At 43.6% G+C, this 27469-nt stretch overlaps 1 protein-coding gene across 2 annotated transcripts in view; it reads right to left on the bottom strand.

Annotated features, from left to right (window-relative positions):
* LOC115096582 (androgen-induced gene 1 protein-like) overlaps nt 1-26538 on the bottom strand; it is a 66679-nt gene extending 40141 nt beyond the window's left edge. Inside the window, exons 1-4 of one of the 2 annotated variants that reach the window (XM_029611379.1) lie at nt 26300-26538; nt 12356-12502; nt 10232-10333; nt 9185-9300 (exon numbers count right to left, since the gene is read on the bottom strand). In XM_029611379.1, coding sequence (XP_029467239.1) covers nt 9185-9300; nt 10232-10333; nt 12356-12502; nt 26300-26464 — 530 coding nt within the window. In that variant the 5' untranslated portion in view covers nt 26465-26538. The remainder of the gene's footprint in view (nt 1-9184; nt 9301-10231; nt 10334-12355; nt 12503-26299) is intronic. The other variant, XM_029611378.1, reaches the window with a different exon arrangement.
* Nucleotides 26539-27469: the final 931 nt, after the last annotated feature.

The raw sequence follows: 27469 nt of genomic DNA, 5'->3' as shown, positions 1-27469 counted from the left end.
GCTTCATAGATGTATGCAAAGCCAACCAAGTGGCCACTCTGCAGTATAAATTTCAGGGTTTTTTTTGTTTAGGGTTAGTTTGAGTTGGGATAGTTCATATTATATTGCCTTCATGTGTGTTGAGAGCGTCCGTGCTATATTTTCAGCAGATTTGGTGCAAGGGATGTAGAGCTGAATGTCATCAGCGTATAGGTAGAAGGAGATTCCTAAGTCTGATAGTAACTTGCATGGAGGAAGCATGTAAATGTTGAATAGAATTGCAGAGAGTACTGAACCCTGGGGGACACCTGCATTGATCTGAAAAGTGTCAGACATATGGTTGCCCAGTTTGACTTGGACAGTTCTTTCTGATAGGAAGGAGGTGAACCTCTTGATAATACTGCCACCAATCCCGATTTTATTCAGCTGATGGCACAGGAGGGTATGGTCAACAGTGTCGAAGGCTGCTGTTAGGTCAATTAGCACTGGGATATTTATTTCTTTTATATACAGACATTCAAATGAATATCACATCGGTTCACATACAACTGGGGAGACCAAACAACTAGTAGGGAGAAAGGAAGGATAAAGTTACAATTAACAGGGAAATCGTAAGGAACGGGGTGAGAATGCGGAACAGTCAAGGGACCAAGTGAAAGTACTAGCAGGAAGGATACAGCAAACATAAAACTATGTTGAGATAACAACTATAGTACATAATATACTATTATGTACTATAGTTGTTAAATCCTTGTAATAAGGGGCCCACCAAGGATATGAGAAAAGTTTCAGTTGAGTGATTTTTCCTGAACCTGAATTGGTTTGGATGTAGAATGTCATGGTCATCTAGATAGTCTTCAAGTTGAGCTAGAACAGCTTTTTCAAGGACTTTTGAGAGGAAGGCCAAGTTGATTATTGGACGGTAATTCTTCCAATCGTTAGAACTGCCAGTTTTATTTTTTAGAATAGGATTTATCACCGATTGTTTCGCCCCATATGAAACTACTCCTTCCGAGATTGATTGATTATGGAAGTGATAACGTTGTGTATTAGTTTTAAGAAGCTAGCTGGAACTGGGTCACGTGGGTGACTTGCAGGTTTTATTTTAGAAATGATTTGACTGATTTGCAGTTTGGATACTCTGTCAAATGGGGACCATTTAGCTAGTTCATGTTTTGCTTCTAGATCTTTTTGATGAGCTGGTAGAGAATTGTATTTTTAGCCTATTTATTTTTTCTAACAAATGATTGGCGTATTCATTGCAGGCATTCATGGAAAGCAGTTATTTGAGATTGAGAAGGACGGGTCCTTGCTTACGTGTTTAACATCATCAAATAGGAGTTTGGAGTTAACAATTACCACATGAATCTGTTTTGCATAGTATTCTTTTTTCGCTTTGTTGATTAACATCCGGTATTGTGATAGGAGTGATCTGTATTTTCCAAGTGATTCTGAGGTAAAGCATTTCCGCCATATTTTCTCTGATTTTCTCAGAAAGATCTAGAGCATCTTAATTCTTCATTGTACTTCCCTAAACAGCCAGTAGCACCTAGAGACATGCAACTGACCCCGACCAGCCCTGTAAAAGGCATGACCCTTATCCTCCAGAAGGTGTTGGCACTTTGGATCTCCTAGGTTCTTTACCAACTGGTGTAGTTCCTCGCCAAACAGCAACATGCCTTTAAAAGGCAACTTGCCCAAGCAAGTCTTAGACCATGAATCTGCCACCCAATTCTGCAGCCACTAGAGCCACCACACCGCAACAGAGGGGGCCACAGACCTGGCCGAACTCTGCAGCAACTTGTACAGAGCATCTGCTTAAGATAGCAACGGATTCTTCCTGGCCATATCCTTGCTCTCTGGGAGCTGTTGAATCCAACAAAGGAGGGCATGAACCACCAGCACTTAACAGATGGAGATCTGGATTGTTGTCACCAAAGAGACTAACTCTTCAAAGAAGGCTCCATCTTCCTATGTTGAGGGTCCTTTAAGGATGAACCCCCCTCCACAAGAATAGTACAGAAACATAGAAATGATGGCAGAAAAGGACCAAATGGTCCATCCAGTCTGCCCAGCAAGCTTATGGTAGTATCTGCCATGCCGTGCAGGTTACCCCCATGCTTATCAGACAGTAACCTTGTTGGTTACTGTCTGAATCCAATTCCCTGTTACCCCCCTGCTGTTGAAGCAGAGAGCAAATGTTGAAGTTGCATCAAAAGTATCAGGCTTTTTGGTTAAAGGTAGTAACCACTACACCAGCAAGTTACCGCCAGACTTGTTTCCCCAGACCATAAAAGTTGGAGCCCTTGTTGGTTGCTGTCTGAATCCCATTCCCCTTTTCCCCTGCCGCTGAAGCAGTGATGGAGCTGCATTAACAGTATGTAGGCTTATTGGTTAAGAATAGTAACCGCCGCACCAGCAAGTTACCCCCATGCACTCTTTTCTTCATTTCCATTCGCTAGCTTTTAGGGATCTACAGTGCTTATCCCATGCTCCTGTGAATTTTTTCCACTGTTTTCGTTTTCACCACCTCCTCCAGAAGAGCATTCCAGGCTTCCATCACCCTCTTTGTGAAGAATGTTCAATGTTAATTAATATGTTCAATGTTCAATGTAAACCGCTAAATGAAGCGATAGTTCTTGTTTCTTGTAAACCGGGGTGATATGTATTTTATACAGGAACCTCCGGTATATAAACCCTATAAATAAAATAAATAAATAAATAAGAACTATTTCCTGATGTTGGTTCAGAGTCATCCTCACTGAAGTTTCATTTCATGACCTCTAGTTCTACTGATTTCTTTCCAACAGAAAAGGTTTGACAATTGTGCATCATTAAAACTTTTCAGGTATCTGAAGGTCTGTATCATGTCTCCCCTGCACCTCCTCTTCTCCAGGGTATACATATTCACATCCTTCAGCCTCTCCTCATAGGTCTTCTGATACGGACCCCACACTATTTTGGTTGCTCTTCTCTGGACCACCTCCATCCTGTCTTTATCCCTCTTCAAATACGGACTCCAGAACGGAACATAGTACTCCAAATGAGGCCTCACCAGGGACCTGTAAAAGGGCATTATCACTTCCTTTTTCTTACTGGTTATTCCTCTCTACGCAGTATTCTTCTGGCTTTAGCTATCGCCTTGTCACATTGTTTCGCCATCTTCATATCTCCTGACACTATTACCTCAAGATCTCTCTTCTGGTCTGTGCACATCAGTCTTGCATCCCCCATCACATATAGTTCTTTTGGCTTACCACACCCCAAATGCATGACTCTGCACTTCTTAGCATTGAATCCCGCTGCAAATCTCAACTACTCTTCCAGCTTTCTTAAATCACTTTTCATTCTCTCTACTCCTTCAGGTGTGTCCACTCTATTGCAGATCTTAGTATCATCCGCAAATAGGGAAATTTTACCTTCTATCCCTTCCACAAAGATATTGAACAGAACCGGTCCCAACACAAATTCCAGTGGCACTCCACTTAACATGGTTCTCTCTTCAGAGTAGGTTTCATTTATCATTGCACTCTGTCTCCTATCAGTCAATCAATTTGTAATCATTGCCACCATCTTGGCGCTCACGCCCAAGCTTCTTGTTTTATTCACAAGTTTCCTATGTGGGACCGAATTAAAAGCATTACTGAAATCCAAGTAGATAACATCTAGCGCTCTCTCTCATTCCAATTCTCTAGTCACCCAATCAAAAAAATAATCAGATTTGTCTGACAGGACCTTCCTCTGGTGAATCCATGTTGCTTCGGGTCCAGATACCCACCAGGATACAGATAGTTCACTATCCTTTCCTTCAGCAGAGTCTCCATTAATTTTCCCACCACTGAAGTGAGGCTAACCAGCTTATAGTTTCTGGTCTCTTCTCTGCTACCACTGGTGGAGCGGGACCACCACCGTTCTTCTCCAATCCTGCAGCACCACTCCCATTTCCAGGGATCTATTGAACAGATCCTTCAGTAGACACGCCAGCACATCTTTGAGCTCCCTCAGTACCCTGGGATGAACCTCATCAGGCCCCATGGCCTTGTCCACTTTCAGTTTGCCTAGCTCCTTCCATACATTCTCTTCTGCAAATGGAGTTTCGTCTATTCCATCCCCATCTACAGTCTTGTTAATCAGTAATGAGCCTCCTCCAGGATCTTCTTTAGTGAATACTGAACTTGAAGTATTTGTTTAATATTTGTCATTTCTTCGTTACTATCCACATATTGCTCCTCATCACCTTTCAATTTCACTATACCACTGTTACGACTGTCGCTGCCCAACGTCTCCACTCCACCCTCCTTACCTCTCTGGCGACTCCTCCCGCGGTTGACGGACGTTTGGCTGCTGCGGCGTCTGCCTGCTGTCCTCTCCGGGGTCCCCAGTCCGACTTGGGCGCGGCCTCCCGCCATGCTGTCCAGCTGCCTTAGGGCGCATGTGCCGCGCGGCCCTGCTTCAAATACTTTCTTTGGCGCGAACCTAAGGGGCGTCCCCCTGTGATGACGTCACGCATCCCGGATACAAAAAGCCTACACTACTGCTAGCTAATCGAATTAGCAACAGGTATTCATACTGGTGAATTCCTTACGGATGGGATTCGCTCTCCGTACCTAGCTACTCTGCCTCTCCATTATTGGACTTACTCTATTTGGGGTACCCGCTCCTCGGGGGCCTCTCTCTTCTCTTTCAGGTTACTGTCTGGAACCGGTATTCGCTCCACGAGGGCCCATGTTCCCGGACTCGCTGCCTGGACTTCACTTTTGCCTGGAAGATACCGCTGCCTACACCATCAGTGAGTTACTATCTACTTCTCTTTCCAGAGCCCTGAGGGACTACAAGCCCAGCCGGGCTTCATCTCTGTTCACTACTACCACCTCTGGTGGCTCCTCAATACTGTTAATAAAAGATCTGTGTTGTGTGTCCTAAAACTGAGCCTGACCTGTGGCCCCTCACGGGACTTCCCCCGTGGGCATGGTCAGCAGCCACAGTGTCCAAGGGTCCACCCAAAACCTTACAAACAATAACAACCACTTCTGATTTCCCTTCTTTCACTCATATATTTGAAAAATGTAGTAGTATGCCTTGTCATGGCTATGATCAGAGCATCCACTGTAGAGTATCCGGCAGACGGGGATTCAGCCTCTGTAAGAGTCTCACTCCCCTTAGCGTCGACTCAGGGGACTCTCAATCTGCTAACATCATCTCCTTCACCTCCTGATGGAGAGGAAAGATGGTAGTGGACTTCTTTTTACCCTTAATGATAAGATCCCACACCAGAGACTCCTGGGGCTTTAGCGCCTCCAAACGGAGACAGGACATAAGAACATGCCATACTGGGTCAGACCAGGGTCCATCAATCCCAGCATCCTGTTTCCAAAAGTGGCCAATCCATGCCATAAGAACCTGGCAAGTACCCAAAAACTAAGTCTATTCCATGTTACCATTGCTAGTAATAGCAGTGGCTATTTTCTAAGTCAACTTAATTAATAGCAGGTAATGGACTTCTCCTCCAAGAACTTATCCAATCCTTTTTTTAAACACAGCTATACTAACTGCACTAACCACATCCTCTGGCAACAAATTCCAGAGTTTAATTGTGCGTTGAGTAAAAAAAGAATTTTCTCCGATTAGTTTTAAATGTGCCACATGCTAAATTCATGGAGTGCCCCCTAGTCTATTATCCGAAAGAGTAAATAACCGATTCACATCCACCCGTTCTAGACCTCTCATGATTTTAAACACCTCTATCATATCCCCCCTCAGCCGTCTCTTCTCCAAGCTGAAAAGTCCTAACCTCTTTAGTCTTTCCTCATAGGGGAGCTGTTCCATTCCCCTTATCATTTTGGTAGCCCTTCTCTGTACTTTCTCCATCGCAATTATATCTTTTTTGAGATGCGGCGACCAGAATTCTACACAGTATTCAAGGTGCGGTCTCACCATGAAGCAATACAGAGGCATTATGACATTTTCCGTTTTATTCACCATTCCCTTTCTAATAATTCCCAACATTCTGTTTGCTTTTTTGACTGCCGCAGCACACTGAACCGACGATTTCAATGAGTTATCCACTATGACGCCTAGATCTCTTTCTTGGGTTGTAGCACCTAATATGTAACCTAACATTGTGTAACTATAGCATGGGTTATTTTTCCCTATATGCATCACCTTGCACTTATCCACATTAAATTTCATCTGCCATTTTGATGCCCAATTTTCCAGTCTCACAAGGTCTTCCTTCAGGAAAAGACCTGTTCTATTAAAAACCCTATCTCATCTCTGTGAAACAGCCGGATCACAGAGTCATTATCCGGACTCGGAGGAACGTCCCCTTCCTCCAGGGTGGCCAAACCATCAGCATCTCTTGGATCCTCTGCACCCCCAGAGTCTTTCCACAAAGGTCCAGGCGCGTCATTGGTGCCACATGCTCTTTTAGTAGGAATCTGGGGGGACAAAACCGGTGGAAAAACCTCAGGAACCTTCCCACCAGTTCCATGCATTGTCTCCCCAGGCCATGTGAAGGCACAAAAGGCCTGATGTAAGAATTAACCCCCCCCCCCCAAAAAAAAAACCTCTGGGGAGAAATCCCCACAGGATTCCAGGACCACTGCCAATGCACTCCCCATTGGGAAACCTGAGGAAACAACAACCAGCATCAGAATAGGAGGTGCCTCACCTCCCCCCCGCCCCCTTCCCCCCAAGCACCAGTTGTATCCAAACTCCCAGAGGCCTACTCATGCGAGAGTCATTTAAAATGGCTACTGGCTCAGAGGCACTCACAGCAGACCTTGGGTCAGAGACCTCACTGCTCTGTGGGGAGGAGGGAGCTAACCTGGCTCCGGAACAGTTGCCAGGCTTCTCTCCAGTTCTGACACATGCCAAACAAAAGGGCCCCTTTTCAGCCGTGGCCTAATGCACTCCATAGGCTTAACACCACAGGTTGACCTGTCCACCACCTCCTGCCACATCTTTCCCTCAGCTGTCGCTCAAGCAAACGACATGGCTCCTAGCAGCACTAATGCACCCAGAGATGACTCAACCGATGCACTTTCCCCCATTGGGCACAAGAACACTGGTCGTGACTCACCCTCCACGCAGCTGCCCTATCAGAATCTAAATGCGGTTCATTTGCTCCAGTTTTCTTTTGTTCCTATTTCTCTCTCTTTTTTTTTTTTTTTTTTAAGATCTGCTCCCCCAGCTAAGCTCAACCAGGAACCCTTCTGGGACTGGGAGCGGAATAGCAGACTCGCACTGCTAGCCAAAACCAGTGGCCTGGCCCCAGGGTCTGATCACAGATCCAATGATGAGTTGCTGCATCACCCAGTCTGCTGGAGGCAGAAGATAATGGATGCCTGCTGCTTGGCACTATCCCTAAATAGTGGCTGTGATGTCACAGCAGGAAAACAAAATGTTGTCTGCCTCCATCTGCTGATAGGGGGAAACTACCTACTTGTTAGGGCTGGACTGGTGTATCAGGATGAAATGGAAAGGATGAATTTTGGATTTCAGATTAGAATTTTTCTATGAATGTGTTACATTAATAAGCACAAATCTATGATGGGAGGTTGTTACATAAGCTTGAACACGGTCAATAAACGGCATCAGTAAGTTATTTAGTCACACTATTTACACATTCATAAAATAACCCTCTCATATGAGCAGACTAGTTTTTTGGAAACGTACTGGCATGCAATATAGTCTTCAAATGTATTCTTTGTGTCTATTAAAACAAGCACAATATTAGCAATAATATTTTATTGTAAAATAATCATAAATATTTTAAGATTGCCTGCACTAGAAACATCCTGGGGAATTATGCACATGCAGCATTTTGCACACAATTAATAGGCGCCCACATAACTGCACAATTCCCTCATGTGATTGTATTGAATTGCCTTGAGACTTCCAGGTTTGTGGCCCTGGTCCTGTGTGCCTTCCCCACTGCAGTTGGACAGCGGTAGTCAATGTGATTTGTCTCCCAACCCCCCTCCGCATGGCATGCGGAGCCAGACATCAGTTTTGAGACCCTGCTGTTTGACCTCCGCATGTGCTGCTCTCTCTCTCTCCCATTGCAGCCCTATTGGACGGATTGCAGAGAAAGTTGTCAGACTGTGATTCAGCTAAGCCCGATTCCTCTCTCCAGCTCAGGCTGAAGACGAACTCTCTGCCTCATACACATGTTCTCTCCTGATTCAATGAATGCGGGCTGTCATTGTGTAGCTCTCACAGGAAGGTAGGAGAAATCAGCAGACAGCAGCACGCGAGGCAAGAACTTTCACAGAGTGTCTGGGCTGGTCGCTTGCTCTTGCTGCAAGACCCACACTAATGACAGGCAGAGGAAGGCCTGCTGTGTAAGAACCTCAGACAGGGGAGGGGGGAAAGGGAGGAGTCGCAAAGCAGCCATGACAGTGAACTGGCATCCCTTGACTGAGGGCCTCACTGGTAGGAAGGGGGAGCAATGGGGAATTCAAGGTGTCCTAAAATGAGGCAGGGAGAGGGATCTAACTGGAGAAGGCAAGGGATCTCAATGGGGGGGTGCTAGGAGGTGGGGAACTGATGGTGCCCAAAGTTAAGGGAATAAGGTGCAAGGGATCTAATAGGGGAAAGGAGGGGGGGGATCTGCTATGGAGAAGAAAAGTGTCTAAGAAGGGAGGGCCCTGAAAGGAGGAGAAGAGGGAGAGTGAAGGGGCATCTCATGGGAGACGGAGGGTGCCTTTAGAGAGGAAGAGAGAACTGAAAGAGGAGAGCAGGGTACTTGGAGGGAGAGGATGGGGTATGTGTGTTGGTATTTTTGGTCTTACTGGCTGGTCTGTGATTTTGACCCAGGCTGTCACATGGCTAACAGTATTATCCTGCTCTGTATAAAATTCAAGTATTTACTTTTCAGTTTTTCAGTGCATAATCTTCAATTGTTTGGTGCCAAATTTCCCAGGGTGTAACCAGAATCTGGTAACTTAACAGTTTTGGCTGAGTCACAGAAAATTCTTTGAAGTGAAGCCTTCAAAGAAAAAAAAAAAGGTGGCTTCAACATGGGTCCTCAACCCAGTCCAATTAAATTTTCAGGATCTCCATAACGAATGTTTGCATGCAATGGTGTCCCCTGCACATTTTCTGTGGATATCCTGAAAGTCCATGGGTTGGGTTGAGAACCTCTGCCCTGAGAAAGGCTTCCCCATCTCCCACAATGCACTTCACACCAAGAAAGTCTTACCATGATAAATAGACAAAGCTAAAAGAGGCCAGTCCCAGAAGTCCCTTCTTCTTCCTAGGGTATTGATGAAAGCATATGAAGAGCTCTAGAAGAAGGAGAGGCAGTACAACCGTATGCTGAGGAGAAAAGCACACCGGCGGTCAATAAACGCACATCACCAGGCCTCAAATGTATACTACACATGAAGGAGGAAGACCAGCTGGACAGAGAACACTATGGGGCAGATTTTCAAAGGGTTATGCACATAACATACGCGCGTAACCCCCGAAAAGCTGCCCCTGTGCGCACCGAGCCTATCTTGCATAGGTTCGGCAGCGCGCATATGTCCCGGGGCTTCGAAAAAGGGGCGTTCCGGGGGAAGGACCGAGGCCTCCGGAACAGCCGGCAGGCGTAACTTTCCCAATAAAGGTAAGGAGAGGGTTTTAAATAGGGCTGGGAGGCAGGTTAGATAGGGGAAGGGAGGGGGAAGGTGCGGGAGGCAGAGGGAATGGAGGAAGGCTGCGCGGCTCGGCATGCACAAGTTATAAAATTGGGCGTAGATTTGTTTGCGCCCGCGCGTAGGTTTAAAGATTTGCCCCTAAGATTTTATTACCTTTTTTTCTGTAGCTCAAACAAACATCCCCCCCCCAATAATTCAACTAGTTAAAGAAACTGAAGTTTCAGGAGATGGAGCATGAATGCTGGACTCATGCCGTGACATTAAAATGCTTTAAGACAGTGACCCAAGCACCTAGCAGAAGTGGGTATGCCCTTTGTTCTACTTCCCAGTGACCTGAGGACAAATGTTGCTTACATTATGATAGACTGAACAGGGCTGCTACAAATCTATCTCATCATAAGCTAATCTCAAAGTTCCTCCCTTCTCCAATTGTGTATCATCTGCTCTTATGACTGCACCATATGGTGCAGTGCTGAATGCCAGAAGGAGAACAAGATCTTTGCAAAGTAAGTGTTATGCAAGTTTATTTATACAGAGAGAGAAACAAACCAAAGGATTAGAAGCTCTGTAAATCACAAGGAAGATATCGAAGAGGAATGTACACTAACCATGGAATGATTCAGCCATTGTGGAATAATTGCATCCATCTTCTCTGGGTAAATTAGTTCCCGGTCATAAGCATAGATGCTCCAAAAAGAAGCAACTACAAACTGAAAGAGAGAAAAAGACCCACAAAATATCCAACTAAAGAAAGAAAAATGAGTAGTTAGGTACAAACTTAGATTACAGGCTCTCTGGAGTCAGTGAGCTACCTCCAGAGCCTGAATGTAACTCACCTTGAGCCAACGATAAAAAGGCTTAATTGCAGAGCAGATGTCAATACAAAACTCCTAGGAGAGTCTCATTTATTGTTAGATACTAAGGTAGTTTTTTCACAGTACAATTCTTTAGAGCAGTGGTCCTCAACCTTTTTTCTATCAGGACACACCTGAGAGATGACACTCACATGCGAGACACACTGAACGCACGACCATCATGGCACTAAATATTAACATATACTCTACATCCACAGGAGTCCCCCACTTCCTAACAATGGGTGCAGAGCAGAACTAAGACATTTCCCTGCACAACTCACCATACAAATAAGATATTCTGATGTCATCTTTATAACAGCATCACAAACTCCCTCTACTATCAGGTGCATTATAACATAATACAAACAAACCCCACTCTGTACATGCCTATCAAACCTGCCATAGCTCAGCAGCACTAACTCCAAGAAATGAAACAGCAATAGCCCTACTCATGAAAAGGCAGCAGTTTACCAGTGTAATATAATATTGAGAAAATACAAATAAGGCTGATACAAATCCCTACATGCTACATCTCAGTCACACACATGCAGAATACAGACAGATCTATCTTCATCTAATATAGAATAAAAGACCACAAATTACAAATGCGGAAACAAAAACTGGAATGGAAACACTGCATGCAGTGCAAAAATGGAGAAGTAGAACAGAAATATATTTCCTCCTACACTAAGCAAAGTTCAGAGAGAGAGAGAGAGAGAGAGCGAGCGAGAAGAAATGCACATTCCCCAAACTGACAAAGTATGACCCTTGTACCCAGTCACTCCCCTCCATGCCCCCATCACTTCTCCCAACTACTCAATCATCCCTTCACATGCTCCTATCCCTGTCCAACAATTCCAACACCTCCCACCCTTGCATCCTCTTCCCCGTGCTCAACTCCCTCCACCCTTCCCTTTCCCCTGACCACCTCTTTCCCACCCCTTCCTGCTCAGCATCCCCCGACTGCCCCTCTCCCCCAACCCAGCAGGTCCATCTCCATCTCTCTCTCCACTTCCATCTCTCTTCCCTGCCCAACAGCCCCAGCCCCTCCTTTCTCTACCTCTCCCAACCCAGCAACCCCAACCTCCTCTCTCCTATCCCTTCCTACCCAGCAGACTCCTGACTCCCTAGTTTCCCACACCTTCCTGCCCAGCACATTTCCCCCCTCCTCCTGGCTCCCAGCCAGCATAAAAGCCTTCAGTCCAATCCAGAGAGTCCCTCCTGTTTTACCAGCAGCAGATGAGGGCAAGAAGCATTGAGGAGAGGAAGATGGGGAGGCAGCAGCAGAAGTCAGCAGTGGATCTATAGAGCATGCACCTCTCTCCCTCATGCTCCTGCTTTCACATCCAGGCCCCATGGGGTGAAGAGGGCATCAGCAGCCTCACTGCCAGGCCAGCAGAGGAAGATAAAGTTGGTGTCCTGCCGGGCCCATATGAACAGGAGTTGGTGATACCTCGCTCTGATCTGGGTGAAAGAGAAGGGAACAATCTCCCACTGGCCAGGAAGAGAAGGAAGCAAGAGCAGCTTCCTGTCACACCCAATAAAGGAGAAGTCAGCCAACTCCTGTCCAGACTGATGAGGAAAGATCAGTCTTCTGCTGTCTCTGCGACCCAACTCCTGGGACCTCCAGACACACCAGTTGGGAACCACTGCTTTAGAAGAATAAACACTCCCAAAACACCAATTTAACCCATAAATCCCCCCCCCCCCCCCCCCCCCCAAAAAAAAACAAAACCCCAAATATTTGATTTGGACTAAACATGGCCACATACCTGCCTAGCTCGCTGTTTTCTCCTGCACACCTGAACTGCATGAATGCTTTGTCCCTGTCAGAACTGCTGCAACCAGTTCCCCATTACCCAACTGACCAGTACTTACTGTGCCCACAGGGAATGCCAACACCGAGAAGATACAGTCTCGCAGCAGCAGCAGCAAACGAGACCAGACGCCCTCCTTTTTGCCAAAGCCAAACAGCTGGCACAGATCAGTGAAGAAACAGACTCCAAAAAGCACGCACTGCAAAACCTAGAAAAGAAATAAAATGATGCTCGATTGCATTGATTGCTCTGATGTTACAACTAGAGTGAAGAAAGAATGTTTTCCAAAAACATCCTGAGAAAGGAGGGCGAGTTTGGACAGAGTGAAGTCTTGGTCCCTCTTTAAACCTAAAGGTATTGTTACCTAGTTGGAGTATTACAGGTAGGGGCCAAGTCTTTGACTGCACAATAACTCACGAGTACATAACATTTAATGCAGTTAAGTATAAAGAAATGAGTTTCTCTCAGGCCTTTGGTGACTTTTCAAACTATTATGTAGTGTTTTCAGATCTCGTACACATCCATGGGCCTAGCTTACAATGTAAGGACAGCGGAGTGGAGGAGTAGCCTAGTGCTTAGAGCAGTGGGCTACAAACCAGGAGACCAGGGTTCGAGTCCTTCTATCGCTCCTTGTGACCTTGGGCAAGTTACTTTACCCTCCATTGCCTCAGGTACAAACTTAGACTGTAAGCCCTCTGGGGAAAGGGAAATGCCTACAGTACCTGAATGTAATCCACTTTGAAGTGCTGAAAAAAAAAAAAGTGCAAAAAGCGGAATATAAATAAAGGTGCTAGAAGAGACAGGAAGGAATTTTGCTCACAAACACTGACCTGATGAAGAGAGGATAACTCTAGATGTATTAAGTTAGTCCCAGTAAAAAAGATTTCACCTACAACTTATTTGTTGACTCTTAATTCCACGTATCCAGGTGGACTAGTCGGCAACCGCAATTCTTCGCTCACCAACAACAAAAGAAACAAAACAAAAACTGTGAGAAACTCTTCTGTATGCGAGACCCAAGGATTTTATCAACCCACATTGCTCTTCATGCAACAGAAGTGTTGTTGATTAAATCAAGCAACCTTTGGAAAACTCCTGCAGTTTGACAAGACTTATTAGCAGTCTAGTGCAGGTTAGAGTCTAAGAAAAAATGCATGTTTGCTTCACCAAGCAATTTTTTTTCCTGTGCCTTGGGGGTTCCAGCTCATTTGGAACCAGGGGCCTTCTCCCTCTCTTATATTTCCTTCCAACTTACTTGAATCTTTACGATGAGTGTCCTTGGCTGGGGGCCTTGCATCAGGTCTCCCTCCAGAACCCTGCAGTCATGGGACTAAACCAGGCCAGTGGTGCTGCTGCGCAGTGACTGGGGAGTAGAAGAGCCAAGCTGGGGATTAAACCAGGTGCAGGGACCGGGTGCAGCGCCACCGAGCCAGCCTCAAGTGGAATCCACTTTTTCTATCTTAATGAGCAGCTCTTATAAAAGGATTCTTAAGTGCAATTATCACAGCAGCACTTGATGAACAATTTGCCTCCTCCCTTACTGTTCTGAACTGTGCAGACTTAGCACCTACTCTGCCACTTTCCACTCATATCATCTTTGTTAGGCCTTTTAACAAATAAAATGGCCTAACATGCATTAATGCAGGCTGCACCTCCTAACTTGCATTGTTAGGAACTAGGCCCCCCCAGGGATGAAAGGGGTATGTGTCAGGCTAGAGAGGACAGAACAAAACAAAGAGCAGCTCTTCTGCTCTCTAATCCTGTCCTGCAGAAAACAAGAGGCTACACTGGACAGAGAAAATTCACATTACATTAGTGGTAGAACAATCTGTAATATATAGATTTAAGTATCTAGCCCATCCTTTCCAAGTTTATTATTCATTTTCAAAACTATGCATAGTTCTGTGGGTCTTGCACTCATTTTCAAAGGGAAAGTAAGAGCTTGCTTTCCCTTTCAATCCTGTACAGTTTTAGGGTGGGCAATTTTCAAAAAGGCCGTTTACTCTTGTGAACTGGTATTTACCTACATACAATTATCCTCCCTATGTCCCATTATTCTAGGAGGAGTGGCAGCGCGGTTATGATTGTTCAGTGTCCTGTTGTAATGATGCACCGGCCAGGCCCTGGGATGCCGTCCTCGCTCCTGCTCTTCCCATCGCGCGTGCCTCTTCCTCCTCCTTACAAGCTCCGCAATGCGAAGAGCTCCAGCAAGGCCTGGGGATATTTAAGCACTGGCCCTGCACCACGCTGACGCCTCAGCAACAGGTCCCCCTCTGCCTCTGCAGTGCTCATTGTTAGCGGATTCCTGCCTCCTTCCTGTGCCTTGCACCAGCTCCTGCCTCATCCTGCTTCCTCCTCCTGGCTCTTTCCTATTCTTTCCTACTCTTGCCTTGTCCTGCTTCTTCCCTGCTCTCTTGCCTCCTCGGACTGATCTTTTTAAACTTTATATTATTCATTTAAATTTTACAAAGCACGAACACTTTGCGTAGAAATACAAAATGGAGAAGAAAAAAAAAAAAAAAGACAATATAGAAACAAAATCAAGCAAGTATGATCTACCCCATTTTAGAGTAATTGAGGAGATAAAGGCAAGTTTGCTTACTGTAAACAGTGTTTCCGTAGATAGCAGGATGAATTAGCCATGCTGTCATGGGAACTGTCCATCAGGCCCACTAGGCAGACCTTCTATAGTAGAATCACAGACTGAGGAGAATAACTGATTCTCCTCAGTCTGTGATTAAGTAGTATAAGTGTGAGAGGACTATCCAGGGAGGTGGGAGGGTCAGCATGGCTAATTCATCCTGCTATCTATGGAAACACTGTTTACGGTAAGCAAACTTGCTTTTTCCCGTTGATAGCAGGGCTGAATTAGCAATGCTGTCATGGGCATACTAAGCTCCTGATCATGCTAAAAGGAGTTTCGCCAGAGTATAGTCTCTTCTTTTTTTTTTTTTTAAGCGTGATCCAATCGGTGGATAGTTCTAGTAATCTATGAGATCAGAGTATGCAGGACTGTTGTCCCAACTTTGGTATCCTCTCTTGTTTGCTGATCTATGCAATAATGTGATGTGAAGGTATGTAAGGATGACCAAGTTGCTGCCTTACAAATGTCCACTGGCGGCACGTGACGGAAATGCGCTATGTCGGACGCCATTGCTCGTACCCGGTGGGCATTTGGATGAAATGTCAGAGGTAAATTCCTCTTTTGGTAACAAAACTGAATGCACTGAGCAATTCAACTAGATATTGTCCGTTTTGTGACTGGAAGTCCCGGTGCATTTGGGTTAAATGAAAGGAAGAGTTGAGAGGCTTGGGAAGCAGAATGCGTTCTGATTTTATAGTATGCTAACGCTCTTTTACAGTCCAAAGAGTAACAATTTTTGTCGGTCATCTTGATGAGGCTTAGGGAAGAAAATTGGAAGTTCTATATATTGGTTTAAATGAAATTGCGATATCACTTTCGGAAGGAAGGATGTGTACGAAATACCACTTTATTATGGTAAAACTGTAGGTAAGGACTATAATGAACCAATGCTTGCAGTTCGCTGACTGCAATCAAGAATACCACTTTCCATGTGAAGTATTTCATATGGGCTGATTTAATTTATTTATTTGCTTTTATATACCGATATTCAGCAATGCCATCACGTCGGTTTACATGTAACAATTTTAACTAAAAAATGGGTACAATGTAATAAATATAACAAATGAGGCATTTCAAGAGGATCCTTTATCCAGATCCCACTGCAGCAGACCAGGTTTTGGAAGCTGGGTAAGGAGACACAGAAAACATAAAAAGAGAAATAAAAGAGCCACCAATATATTCAATGCGAGGATCACATAAAAGATAAAGAATCTTTCATACAAAGGCATCACCAAAAGGTCTCCACACTGCTTTAAAAGAAGCCATGCGGTTATTCTGGACAGTTGTTAAGGAAGCCAAATCGGCAAAGGAGATGCAATCGGTCAAAGACCTGAGAAAACGAGGAAGCACCAGCTTGCTTCCACCCCATAGCAACCATGCAATGTGCTGCAATGAAAACCTGTAAGCAAAAATGTTGCTGATGTTTGTTCAAACCAGGAACAGGCAAATTTAATAGCATAGTCTCTGTCCCTGGAATTATTGGTACTTTCGGCAATGTAGTTAGCCAATCGGTAACTTTATTCCAAAAAGGAACGATTTTATCACATTGCCACCAGATGTGAAAAAACGAGTCCAATGAACCACAATTACGCCAATAAGTATCTGGCTGGTGTGGGTATAATCTATGGAGCTTAACTGGGGTAATGTGCCAGCGATATAAAAGTTTAAAGCAATTCTCCTGCAACTGGGATGAAATAGAGCACTTACTAACATTAGAGTAAACAATATCCCAGTCGTCTTTGCTGAGAGACTTCAAGATCTATATCCTATTTCCAAATGTGGGTAAAGGGGTCTGACACCGGACCATTGAGATTATGTATATTTTGGACACTTGATCACGTATATTGCCTGCTTGAGCACAAAAATTCTCAAAACATGGACCTACACCCTCTCAGCATATTAAGTCTTTACTGAGAATCTAAAAAAATGTTTAATCTGAGCACAGGCCAAAAAATTCACAGACCCCAAAAAGAATACATCTGCCCAAGTGCATTCATAGTTAGTAAACGTCCATGCCCAAGCAAATGCCCAATAGTAGTAACCTCTGCTTCCTTCCAAGAATTGAAAAGAATCAACTGGTGGCCTACTGGGCCATGAACATAATGGAAAGGGAGGACTGAAAACAATAATTATAAGAGCCTACCAATTTAGTCTTCCATTGAACCCAAACTCTCATGGTAGTGTGGAGAGTCATCGGGAAACATGTCAATGGACGCCAAGAGGAGCAAGGTTGCCATGGTAAAGCTAATGTTGACATCACACCCAGCATCACCTGCTAATGATCACCCTTTGTTTGACAGATTTGAGAATATAAAAATCTATAAGCGCTCTAATCTGTGAGGCAGCATAGTACCAAGACAGGTTAGGGACCTCAAGACCCCCTCTCACTTTGGGCTGGAAAAGAACTAGTCAGGATACCCTCAGGGGATGACACCTCCAAATAAAATCAAAGATTTTCTTCTGCCACAAGTGAAGAAGAGTGGCCGGGATGAAAATGGGGAGAGTGATAAATATAAAATTCATAGTAAAAGATTAATTTTGACTATGGCAATCCGACCAAGCCAGGAGAAACTGCCCCGCCACTAAGGCTTTTAGTAGTGGGACATAATTAAGATTAAAGAGCTCTGAGATTGTTGCACCAATATGAGGTCCCAAATACTTAAGTGATACTCTGGCCCATTTGAATGGAAATTGTTTTATAGTAGACATCAGAATCCACTAAATTAAATGTTTAATAGCTCAGACTTACCGAAGTTTACTTTAAAGCCTGAAACCTTGCTGAACAAACCCAATTCACTCTCGACACCACACAAGGATCAGTCAGAGTGAACATGATATTGTCAGAGAAAGGGATAACTTGTAATGAGAGGAACCTAAACTGACCCCTTTGATAACAGTGGAGGCTTGAACTCTAGAGGCAAAGGGTTCCAGGAACAGTGGGAATAACAGTGTGGAAAGCGGGCAGCCCTGCCTGCTACTCTGACCAATGCTAAAACTGAGCCCATACCCTCCACTTACCTTCACTCTCACCACAGGTGACTCATATAGTTTCATTATCCATTGAAGGCAGAAAGGGCCAAAGTATTGCCGTAAAGTTTTTAATAGAAAAGGCCAATGAACAAGATCAAATGCCTTTTTAGCATCAATGGACAATACGACAGAAGGATTATGTTCCGATCAACCCAACACATGAGATCTATAATTTTATGAACATTATCTGCTGCCATTCACTGCGGTATAAAGCCCACCTCATCAGTGTGAACAAGGGCGGGCAAAAAATTGTTCAACCGGAGAGCTAATACTCTAGCCAAAATGTTCAAATCTAGGTTGATCAAGGATATAGGTCTGCAAGACCCACAGATGGACAGATCCCTGCCCGGTTTGGCTATCACAGATATCCCTGCTATGTTGGAATGTATTGGTAGTGAACCACCCTGACAGCAAACTTCTAATTGGCACTTCTATTCATGAACATATACACTCTCCGAAACATATACACCCCAACTCCACAAAAAGAGCGGGCCGTATCCATTACTGGCCCCTATGCTTGGAACACCATGCCACCCGAACTCAGACTAGAGCAGTGCACACAGAAACTTATTTATTTTTATTTAAAATCTTTTCTATACTGTCGCTAAAGTTATATACCATCGCAACAGTTTACATTAGGAACATAAATTAAAGTAGGTGAATGCGTACACTAGAACATTCTAACAGGTGCCAAGTACATTCGGTTACAATATATCATAAAAGACAATCGCTTGATTAGTGATGTAGGTCCTGACCATGTGTATCAGTACGGTACTAATCACAGGTAAAAATTCACAGTCTCTGTGTTTTACTTCTACATTAGTTTGTGAAATAGAGTTATTAGTACTATCATGCTCATTTTGAGAATAGTGCTGTGTGCTTTCTGTTCTAATACAATTCATCTTTTCCATAGTTATATACTCTGTCGCTTCTCCCAGTTTACTATGCCCTTGTTTTTTGTAACTGATTTTTAACTTGTTACCCTTGTTCCTTGTAAACTGGCATGATGGCCCCAACGAATGTCGGTAAAGAAAAACTTTAAATAAATGAACACTTCACCACCGTCTAATATGTAGCCATTTGTTAGGCAATATCCCTTTTAAAGAGTTTGTAATGTGTTGTATGATCTTGTACCCCTGTTATATTATCTTGTTCTTCTGTCTTATTGGAGTTAACACCTATGTTTCTAATATATATATATAGTCATTAGATAGGCAATGTTGCCTTATGGATGAAAACGTAATGTGTTGGATTACTTTGTACTTCTGATCTATGTATGTTCATAATGAATCCCACCCTGAACGTAGGAAGGGTGAGTAATAAATAAGTCCTCGTCTCAGTCAGAGCATGTCCGCCTGTCAGCCTGGGCCCACCCATGTCAGGCAGTACTAACTGCACCATAGTCCAAGGGCTCACCCTCCGTCCTGGTACTCAGAGAGGGGCAGATAGTATATCCGCATCCCTGGGGAGCCCCATAAGAGTGGGTTCCAGAGAACCAGGAGAAGCAACATTTATTAACCAGGCTGCTATGGGGAAGAGAGATGAAGGGGTTCAGATAATAATGTCAAAAGTTATACCCTTGTTAAATGTAAACCGATCCGATATGGTTATTACTATGAAGGTCGGTATAAAAAAGTGTTAAATAAATAAAAGAGGTAACATCTTTATCCTCAAAAAAATTTTCTTTAGAAGAGATAATCTTAATGCAAAAATCTATTAATAATTTATCTGAAAAAATACAGGATGTATTACAGCAAAATGGGGTAATCAATCAAAAATTGGGGAAACTGGAAGAAACTGTGAATATCATAGAAGGGAAGATCGTGGAAAATGAGAAAATTCAATCTAATTTGATTAGATCTGATAAAATATGTTTATTTATTTATTTATTTAACAACTTTTAATATACCGACGTTCGTGTGGCACATCACGCCGGTTTACAAGCAACTCAGATAAAGGAGGAATTACAATGAACAGGGGGTAGGGGATGGGAGCAGGCCAGAAAGAGGAGAGGGGTAAAGGGAGATAGGAGAAGAGAGGGAAAAATAGATAGCTTGAGAGAGAGAATAAACAACCGTAGAAACAGAAGGAACTTATTTACAGGAGTAGATATTTACAATAGATGCAACTTGAATAAATCTGTTTACAGCAGATGCGGCTTATCTAAAACAATTTGAAATATTGTAATATGATAAAGTGAAAGGGCAGGGGGGGGGGGGGAAAGCAGTGAAATATTGCCAGTGGAAAGGGGGAGGGCAGTGGGGGGGCCTAGGTTTGGCTAATTTCAGGATAAGCCTTTCTGAAAAGCCAGGTTTGATTCCTTTTTTGAAGGTGGCCAGGCAAGGTTCAAGGCGGAGAAAGGAGGGAAGGGAGTTCCATAGAGTAGGGCCCGCAATGGTGAAAGCCCTTGCTCTCGTGGAGGTGAGATGAGCGATTTTGAGGGAGGGAGTATGAAGGGTGCCTGCGAGGGAGGATATAGTGGGACGATTGGTTATACGGAAGTGAGGCGAGTCCTTGAGCCAGGGGTTGGTTTTGTAGAGCAGATTGTGAAGGATGGTAAGGGTTTTATACTGTATACGGAAAGTGATGGGTAACCAGTGCAGGTCCTTAAGTATGGGGGTGATGTGGTCTCTTTTTCGGGTGTTGGTTAAGATTCTCGCCATGGCGTTCTGTAGGGGTTTAATGGTCGACTCTGGGAGGCCAAGGAGGAGGGAGTTGCAGTAGTCCACTTTGGAGAGGACGGTGGTCTGCAGGACTAGTCGGAAATCTTGAGTGTGGAGAAGTGGCTTAAGCTTTTTCAGGATGTGGAGTTTGTAAAAGCCCCCCTTTAGCAGGGATTTAATATGGGCTTTGAAATCGAGGTGCTGGTCTAGCTCAATACCAAGGTCTCTTACAGTCGGAGATGAGGCTGGGGAGGAGGATATGTTGTTTGGGGGTGAGAGTACAGGTTGATTAGATATAATGAGTATCTCTGTTTTAGAAGCATTAAGAGCGAGGTGGAGGTTGGATAGTAGTGAGTTGATGGATGTAAGGTAGGAGTCCCAGAGTTGTAGGGTTTCTTTTAGGGAGTTTTGAATGGGGATGAGGATTTGAACGTCATCGGCATATAGGAAAAAGTTCAATCCTAGGTCAGAGAGCAGGTGGCAAAGGGGCAGTATATAAATATTGAAGAGGGTAGAGGAGAGTGAGGACCCCTGGGGAACATCTTGTGTGAGAGAAATGCGAGAAGATTCAGCTTTATCAATTTTTACTATGTATTCTCTGTGGGAGAGGTACGAAGAGAACCATGATAGTGCAGTGCCGGCGATACCTATTTCTGCTAGAAGGGAAAGTAAGATTTGATGATTGACCGTGTCAAAGGCTGCTGAGATATCAAGGATGGCGAGGAGAAAGGATGTCCCCTGGCCCATACCTAGGAGGATGGTGTTGGTGATTGCTAGCAGGAGATTTCCAGTGTTACGATCCTTGCGGAAGCCAAATTGGGAGGGATGTAGGATGTGGTGGTCCTCAAGGAAGTCAGATACTTGAGAGTTGACTACCTTCTCGAGTACTTTGGCGATGAGTGGCAGGTTAGAAATAGGACGATAGTTAGCTGGGTCAGAGGGGTTGAGGGAGGGTTTTTTGAGGAGGGGCTTGACGACTGCTATTTTGAGGGGGTCTGGGACTTTGCCAGATGATAGCGAACAATTTATGTCGGCTAGGGATTTGGCTATAGAGGTGGGAATGGAGAGGAGGGTTTTTGCGGGGATTGTGTCTGCTATGTGAGATGCTGGTTTTATCTTTTTTAGTATAGACTCTATTTCCGAGGTGGATGTAAGGTCTAGGGATATCAGCGTGGGGCCTTTGTGCATGGGGAGCAGTGGGGTAGGGATGGGCTTGGGGAGGAAACGCTTGATAATGTTTGCGATTTTGTCGTGGAAATTGCGAGCTCTTCACATTTTTCCTTGGGGTTGCTTTCATGGGCTGTGGGATGGGAGGGCTTTGTAAGGTCAGCAACATAGGAGAAGAGGGCGCTTGAGTTGAATTGATAGTCATGGATTCTGGAGGAGTAGAAGTCACGTTTGGCTTTGAGGGTAGCTTGACGGTAGTTGTGTAAGGTCTGTTTGTATTGTGCAGTATGCGTGGGGGTGGGTAGGCGACGCCAGGTACGCTCCTTTGTATGGATAAAATAGAATCTTTGGAGAATCAAATTAGGAATTTTACACTTAGGGTTTTAAATTTCCCAAAGATCCATCTGATTTCTCCAATTGATCTGTTTAAAAGCTATTTAATTAATATATTGAAGTACTCTGAGTCTGCGATCCCGGCTATCTCAAGAATATACTATCTCCCTTTAAAGGGAGAAGAGAAACAGCAGTTGGAAGAATAATCTGAGATAAATTTAGATTTAACAGATATATTGGAGAAATCATTTGAAGTCAATATAAAATCTAGGGCTATTTTGATTGTGCAATTTGCATTTTTGATGGAAAGGGACTCAGTATTGAAGATGTATTTCCGAAATCAAAAACAAAACTTCTATGGTGAAAATATAAGAATATTCCCTGATTTAGCCCGGCGTACTCAACTTCGACGAAGGAAGTTTATTTCGATGAGGGCTGATGTTCTTGGAAGAGGGGCTAAGTTTACACTTAAGTTTCCTTGTCGTTGTCTGATTTTATCTCAGAACACTAGGTATGTTTTTAACTACCCAGAACAGTTGAGATTATATCTGGACTCCCACTCTTGAGAACCCCATAGGTTTGGGGAAAAGAAAAAATTAGAAGATGATGAGATAACTAGGTTGCTTCTATGATTACCTGAATCTCTGCTCTAAGTGAAATACCTGTAATGTCTCAAAGTTTTTTCCTTATGTTTAGGTATTAGTATAAAGAAGGAGTTTGTTGAATCCTTGGTTGTTGATTAATAAGGAACAATTGCAATATCCTTTTGTATACTGTCTTACTGTATCCTGTAAAATTATGAAGAGTTCAATAAAAATTAAATTAAAAAATAAAATCTACCTTTCGGATCTAATCTTTGCTTTCTATCTTTTAACCAGTTCCCAATGCACAATAGGACACTGTACCAATCCCATGACTTTTTAATGTCCTAAAAGTCTCTCAGGAGGAATTCTGTCAAATGCTTTCTGGAAATCCAGGTACACTTTATCAAATGGCTCACCTTTATCCACATGTTTATTTAAATCCTCAAAAAACAATAGCAGATTGGAGAGGCAGAACTTCCCTTGGCTAAATCCATGTTGACTTTGTCCCATTAAAAACTTTTTTGTTACGATGTAACTTCTTCTTCCTCCTTTCTATCCATTTTAAACCGATGTGATGTCCATATGAACTTCGGTATATAAAAGTGTTAAATAAATAAATAAACTATGCCTAGCTATATGTTCAGTAATTTTGTTCTTTATGGTAGTTTCTACCATTTTGTCTGGCACACGTCAGACTCACTGGTCTGTAGTTTCCTGGATCACCACCGATCCCTTTTTAAGTATTGGCATTACATTGGGCAACCTCCCGTCTTCAGGTACCACAGATGATTTTAATGATAGTTTACAAAATTACCAAAAGTAGTTTCGAAATTTCATTCTTCAGTTCTTTTAGCACTCTGGGAGGTATACCATCTGGTCCAGGAGATTCGCTAATCTTGTCAATTTCCCCTATTACATCTTCCAGGTTCACTGTGATTTGTTTCAGCTCCTTGCAGAATATTACTTCAATAAGGAACCTTAACAATCTAAAAGCTTGCATCATAAAACATTCAGGAGCCTACTAAATGTATCTCTAATCACTTTGCTAGTTTTAACAAATACTACAATACATATTAGCTTCTTTACTTACTAATGTAGAGATCCCCTGTTCTCCACTAGGTGACTCTAGATCCCTGCCCTGGTTTTCCAGCTTAGTTGGCGATACTATTTCGCCACAGACCTCCCCTGGAGGTCTGCTGTGAATGGAAGATCTAGTAGTCTAGTCTAGAGAGTATGATTATTTTAGGTTGGTTTCTGGAGAGTAAGGAGCTGTTTTAGCAGCTGGTTGATTTGAGAAGAGATTCCTACAGTACACCCCTTGCCTAATAGGATTTGTCTCCTGTTTGTGGCAAAGAGACTTTAGTGTCAGTGAGTATTTTTTTTTTGGGGGGGGGGGGATTTGTTATTGTCTGGTGAGGGACATGCCCTGAATCTGGATGGCCAGTTGCAAGATCTCTATACTCCTCTTCCTATCAGAAAAGGGACTTTAGTGACTTATCACCTCAGAGGGAGATTTGGGACTTTGAAAGTTTTGGTTTGGGAGAAGGTTTAGTACCACCCCGCCTCACAGAGAAGCTGGGCTATATTAGCTTTTTTTTTTTTTTGCCAGCAGCAGACATCTCCAATTGAGAGGTCACATCTGAAGGAGACCAAGAAGCAGAGGCATGAATTTTGGAAACCTCCATCTGGATCTCCACCCTTTGAGACACAGGCTGGGGACTATCTGGACTAGTGAAGGCCTCAGGTATGATTTTTGAGAAAAGGGGATCCTCCTCACACACAGAAACTTCCCTACCCAGCTGGGATAGATAGCTTAGCAGCTCACTCCCTCAGGGATAAGTTGTAACCTAGGGCCTGATATGGAGGACACATATACAGAGGATAGGAAGAGAAGTTTAGCCTGGTAAAATACCCCAGGGAAAGCACAGATGTAAAGGAACATTTATTTAGATGATTGAAAAATGTATTTATTTCTAAAGAATCTCCGTAAAATTAATATGAATACCCCATCTGTGCCCAGCAGCACCATCACATACAGTAAATCACAACAGAGGAGTGCACTTCACTCCCTGGGCCTTCCCCCACTAGCAAAGAAGTCACACCTGAGAATTTAGGACATGACAGAAGAGTTAGCCCCAGAAAGAAATTATTTTATGGAGTTTCAGAATACCCTACAATCTTCAAAAAAAAAAAAAAAAAGGGTTATACTAAAAGAAATGTACTGGACCTGTAATTTACAAGAGAAACACAGAGAACCCAACCATGGTCTAAAGAACAATATTTCATGGGGATGACAGCTTTGCCTAACAAAGTTTAGGCTTTCAAACCTTATTCTTCTTGTTGGTCCCATAACAAAAATTGGTTAAAGTACAGAAGGCAGTGTAGGACTAAACAGCCAGGTTTTCCAGTGCAAACAGTGAATAGTAGTGTCCCAGGGAATTGTACAATAATAATCCTGCAAAGGAAGAGATTAGCAAGGTGATCAAAGATGAAGATGACCCCAAAATATATGGAGTACAAGCTGATTGTGAGGAACTGCAGGTAGGCCTTGTGAAACTAGGAAACTGAGCATCTAAATGGCAGATGATATTTAATGAGCACAATTTTTCCTAAGCTTAGGAGGATAAATATAAGCTAAATAAAAATAGTGAAAATAAGTTTTGAAATTTATCACACAAATTAATTTGATGGAAAGAAAATTGGTGCTGAAATTCATTATATGAAACAATTTGATGGGAAATAGTAAATGAGTGAAAAATTGAGCTCATTGATGATACAGGTTGAAGTCCATTGCAGACAAGAGCCTGGAGATTGCACAAGAGAGAGAGCACCTTAGTATCTGATACTAATTCCCCAAATTAAAAAATAAAAAAAATTGTTGTGACGTATTTATTTTTATGATACATGAGGGGTGTAAGCCAGTATTGATTTTGATAATAATCCGTTTGGAAAACATCTTTTTGAGATTTATAACTATAAAATCATGAGTGGTGTGAGGGATTAATAAGGAAGTTATTCATCCTTTCGAACAGTATTAAATCTAGAGACACTCCATGAAATTAGCTAGTAGTAGATTTAAAGTTAATTTAAGAAAATAAACCATATTTTCACTCAATATACAATGAAGTTACAGAACAGTTTGTCAGAAAATGCGGTCAAGATTAATAGTACAGCTGAGTTAAAAAAACAAAACCAAAAAAAGTAATGTACGCGTTTCTAGCAGGGATATCAGGCCCATTAAGGATCATATTCCGTACGTCGGGAGAGGGGCTGGAAGCTCTCAGACGAGGGGAGTGTGAAGCAGGGATTGGGGATGACGGGCTGGAGCTTCCCCGCAGGCGGGGATCACAGGTCAGCAGTGGTTTGGGCTCTCAGAAAGGAGGGAGGGGTCGGGGCACAGGGCTGATTTGGGTATTCTGGAGCAGGGGCTACAGGTCAGACATTGGGGGGACCTGACGCAGGGCGTTAGGAAATCAGAGGCTGAGAGACCTGGGGGTGCTCGGAGGAAGGGGAGGTACTGTTGGGAGGGGCAGTCCGTTTGAAGTTTTGGCGCGAAGATTCTCCCTCCCCTCAGGTCAACCTACTTGGTTTATAAATGTCAGAAACTTCCAACGGCCGCCGTAGGTGAAGACCGAGGGTCTTCGGGTCCTGGTATTCACCACACAGTTCTGCCAGAGGCTGACCACCGACCAGGTGAATGCGGCGGCGTGCCAACTGCAGATCGCCCGAGAAAAGGACCCGACCGCCATCTTGGACTCAGGTCAGAGTGCACCCGGCGGTGCGCACCATCTCTCCAACTGCGGGGGGAGGGGGGGGTTTGAAAACCTTCTCCTTCCCCCTCCCTTCCTCCCCGGCATGTAGAGCGGGGACGAGAGTCAAAACTCTTTCAGCCCCAGGGGAGCGAACGCCGAGCAGAAGACGGGAGTGCAGACCGCTGCCTCTACCCCCCCTCCCCCATCTGCCCATAACAGTGGTACCGTCCAAGACAGGGCGGCTGTGCAGGTTGCTACGCGACGGGTAGGCTTATGCTCAATGGAAGCCGAATGCAAAATATGTTTTTGGGTGCACCCACACTTCATTTGATAAAAAGAAATGTGCATACAAGAAAATAAATAACAATTTGATTTATAAAACATGGTAGCTGTAAGCAGTTTATAAGGAGACCTGTCTAACAACTTTTAAAAAGAAACTAAAGACATGGCTGTTCAGCCAAGCCTTCCCCATTGCCTGATCTAGAATTGTCCACCACCCACCTATGTAAACACATTTTCCATATTTCTCATGCATAGTATCTATTAAAGAGGCTGGCTCCTTGCCCCCCTCTTTTGTATATAGTATTTCTTTATTACTTTTTCGTTCATCCCTTCTTTATTTCTTACTCCAAGTTAAGGCATCCTTGTTATAATGTAACTGTATGCTCCTTATCTCTTGTTGATTGGTTAATTATTTTTTCTGCTTAGTTCATTGTAAACCGAGTTGATTTGATTTGTATCAAGAACGTCGGTATATAAAAGCCTTTAATAAAATAAATAAGGAGAGCTGAAAAAATGGTAATTCTCTACTGCTACTTATTTTTAAATCTCCACTAGAGTATGGATACAAATAAAAGAAAATCTCTGCTCCCTGGAGCTTACAATCCAGTTAAAACAGGGCTGAGCAAACGGGGGTCTTGAACAATCCTGAAGGGAGGACATACTGGCGGTCCAGTCAAGGAAGAAAAAAAAAATGGCTACGCTGTTAAGTCGGGATGCCCT

This window comes from Rhinatrema bivittatum, chromosome 8, assembly GCF_901001135.1.
Source record: "Rhinatrema bivittatum chromosome 8, aRhiBiv1.1, whole genome shotgun sequence".
Lineage (NCBI taxonomy): Eukaryota > Metazoa > Chordata > Amphibia > Gymnophiona > Rhinatrematidae > Rhinatrema > Rhinatrema bivittatum.
The sequence above is the reverse complement of the archived record's forward strand: the minus strand, read 5'-3'. Positions and strand labels throughout refer to the sequence as shown.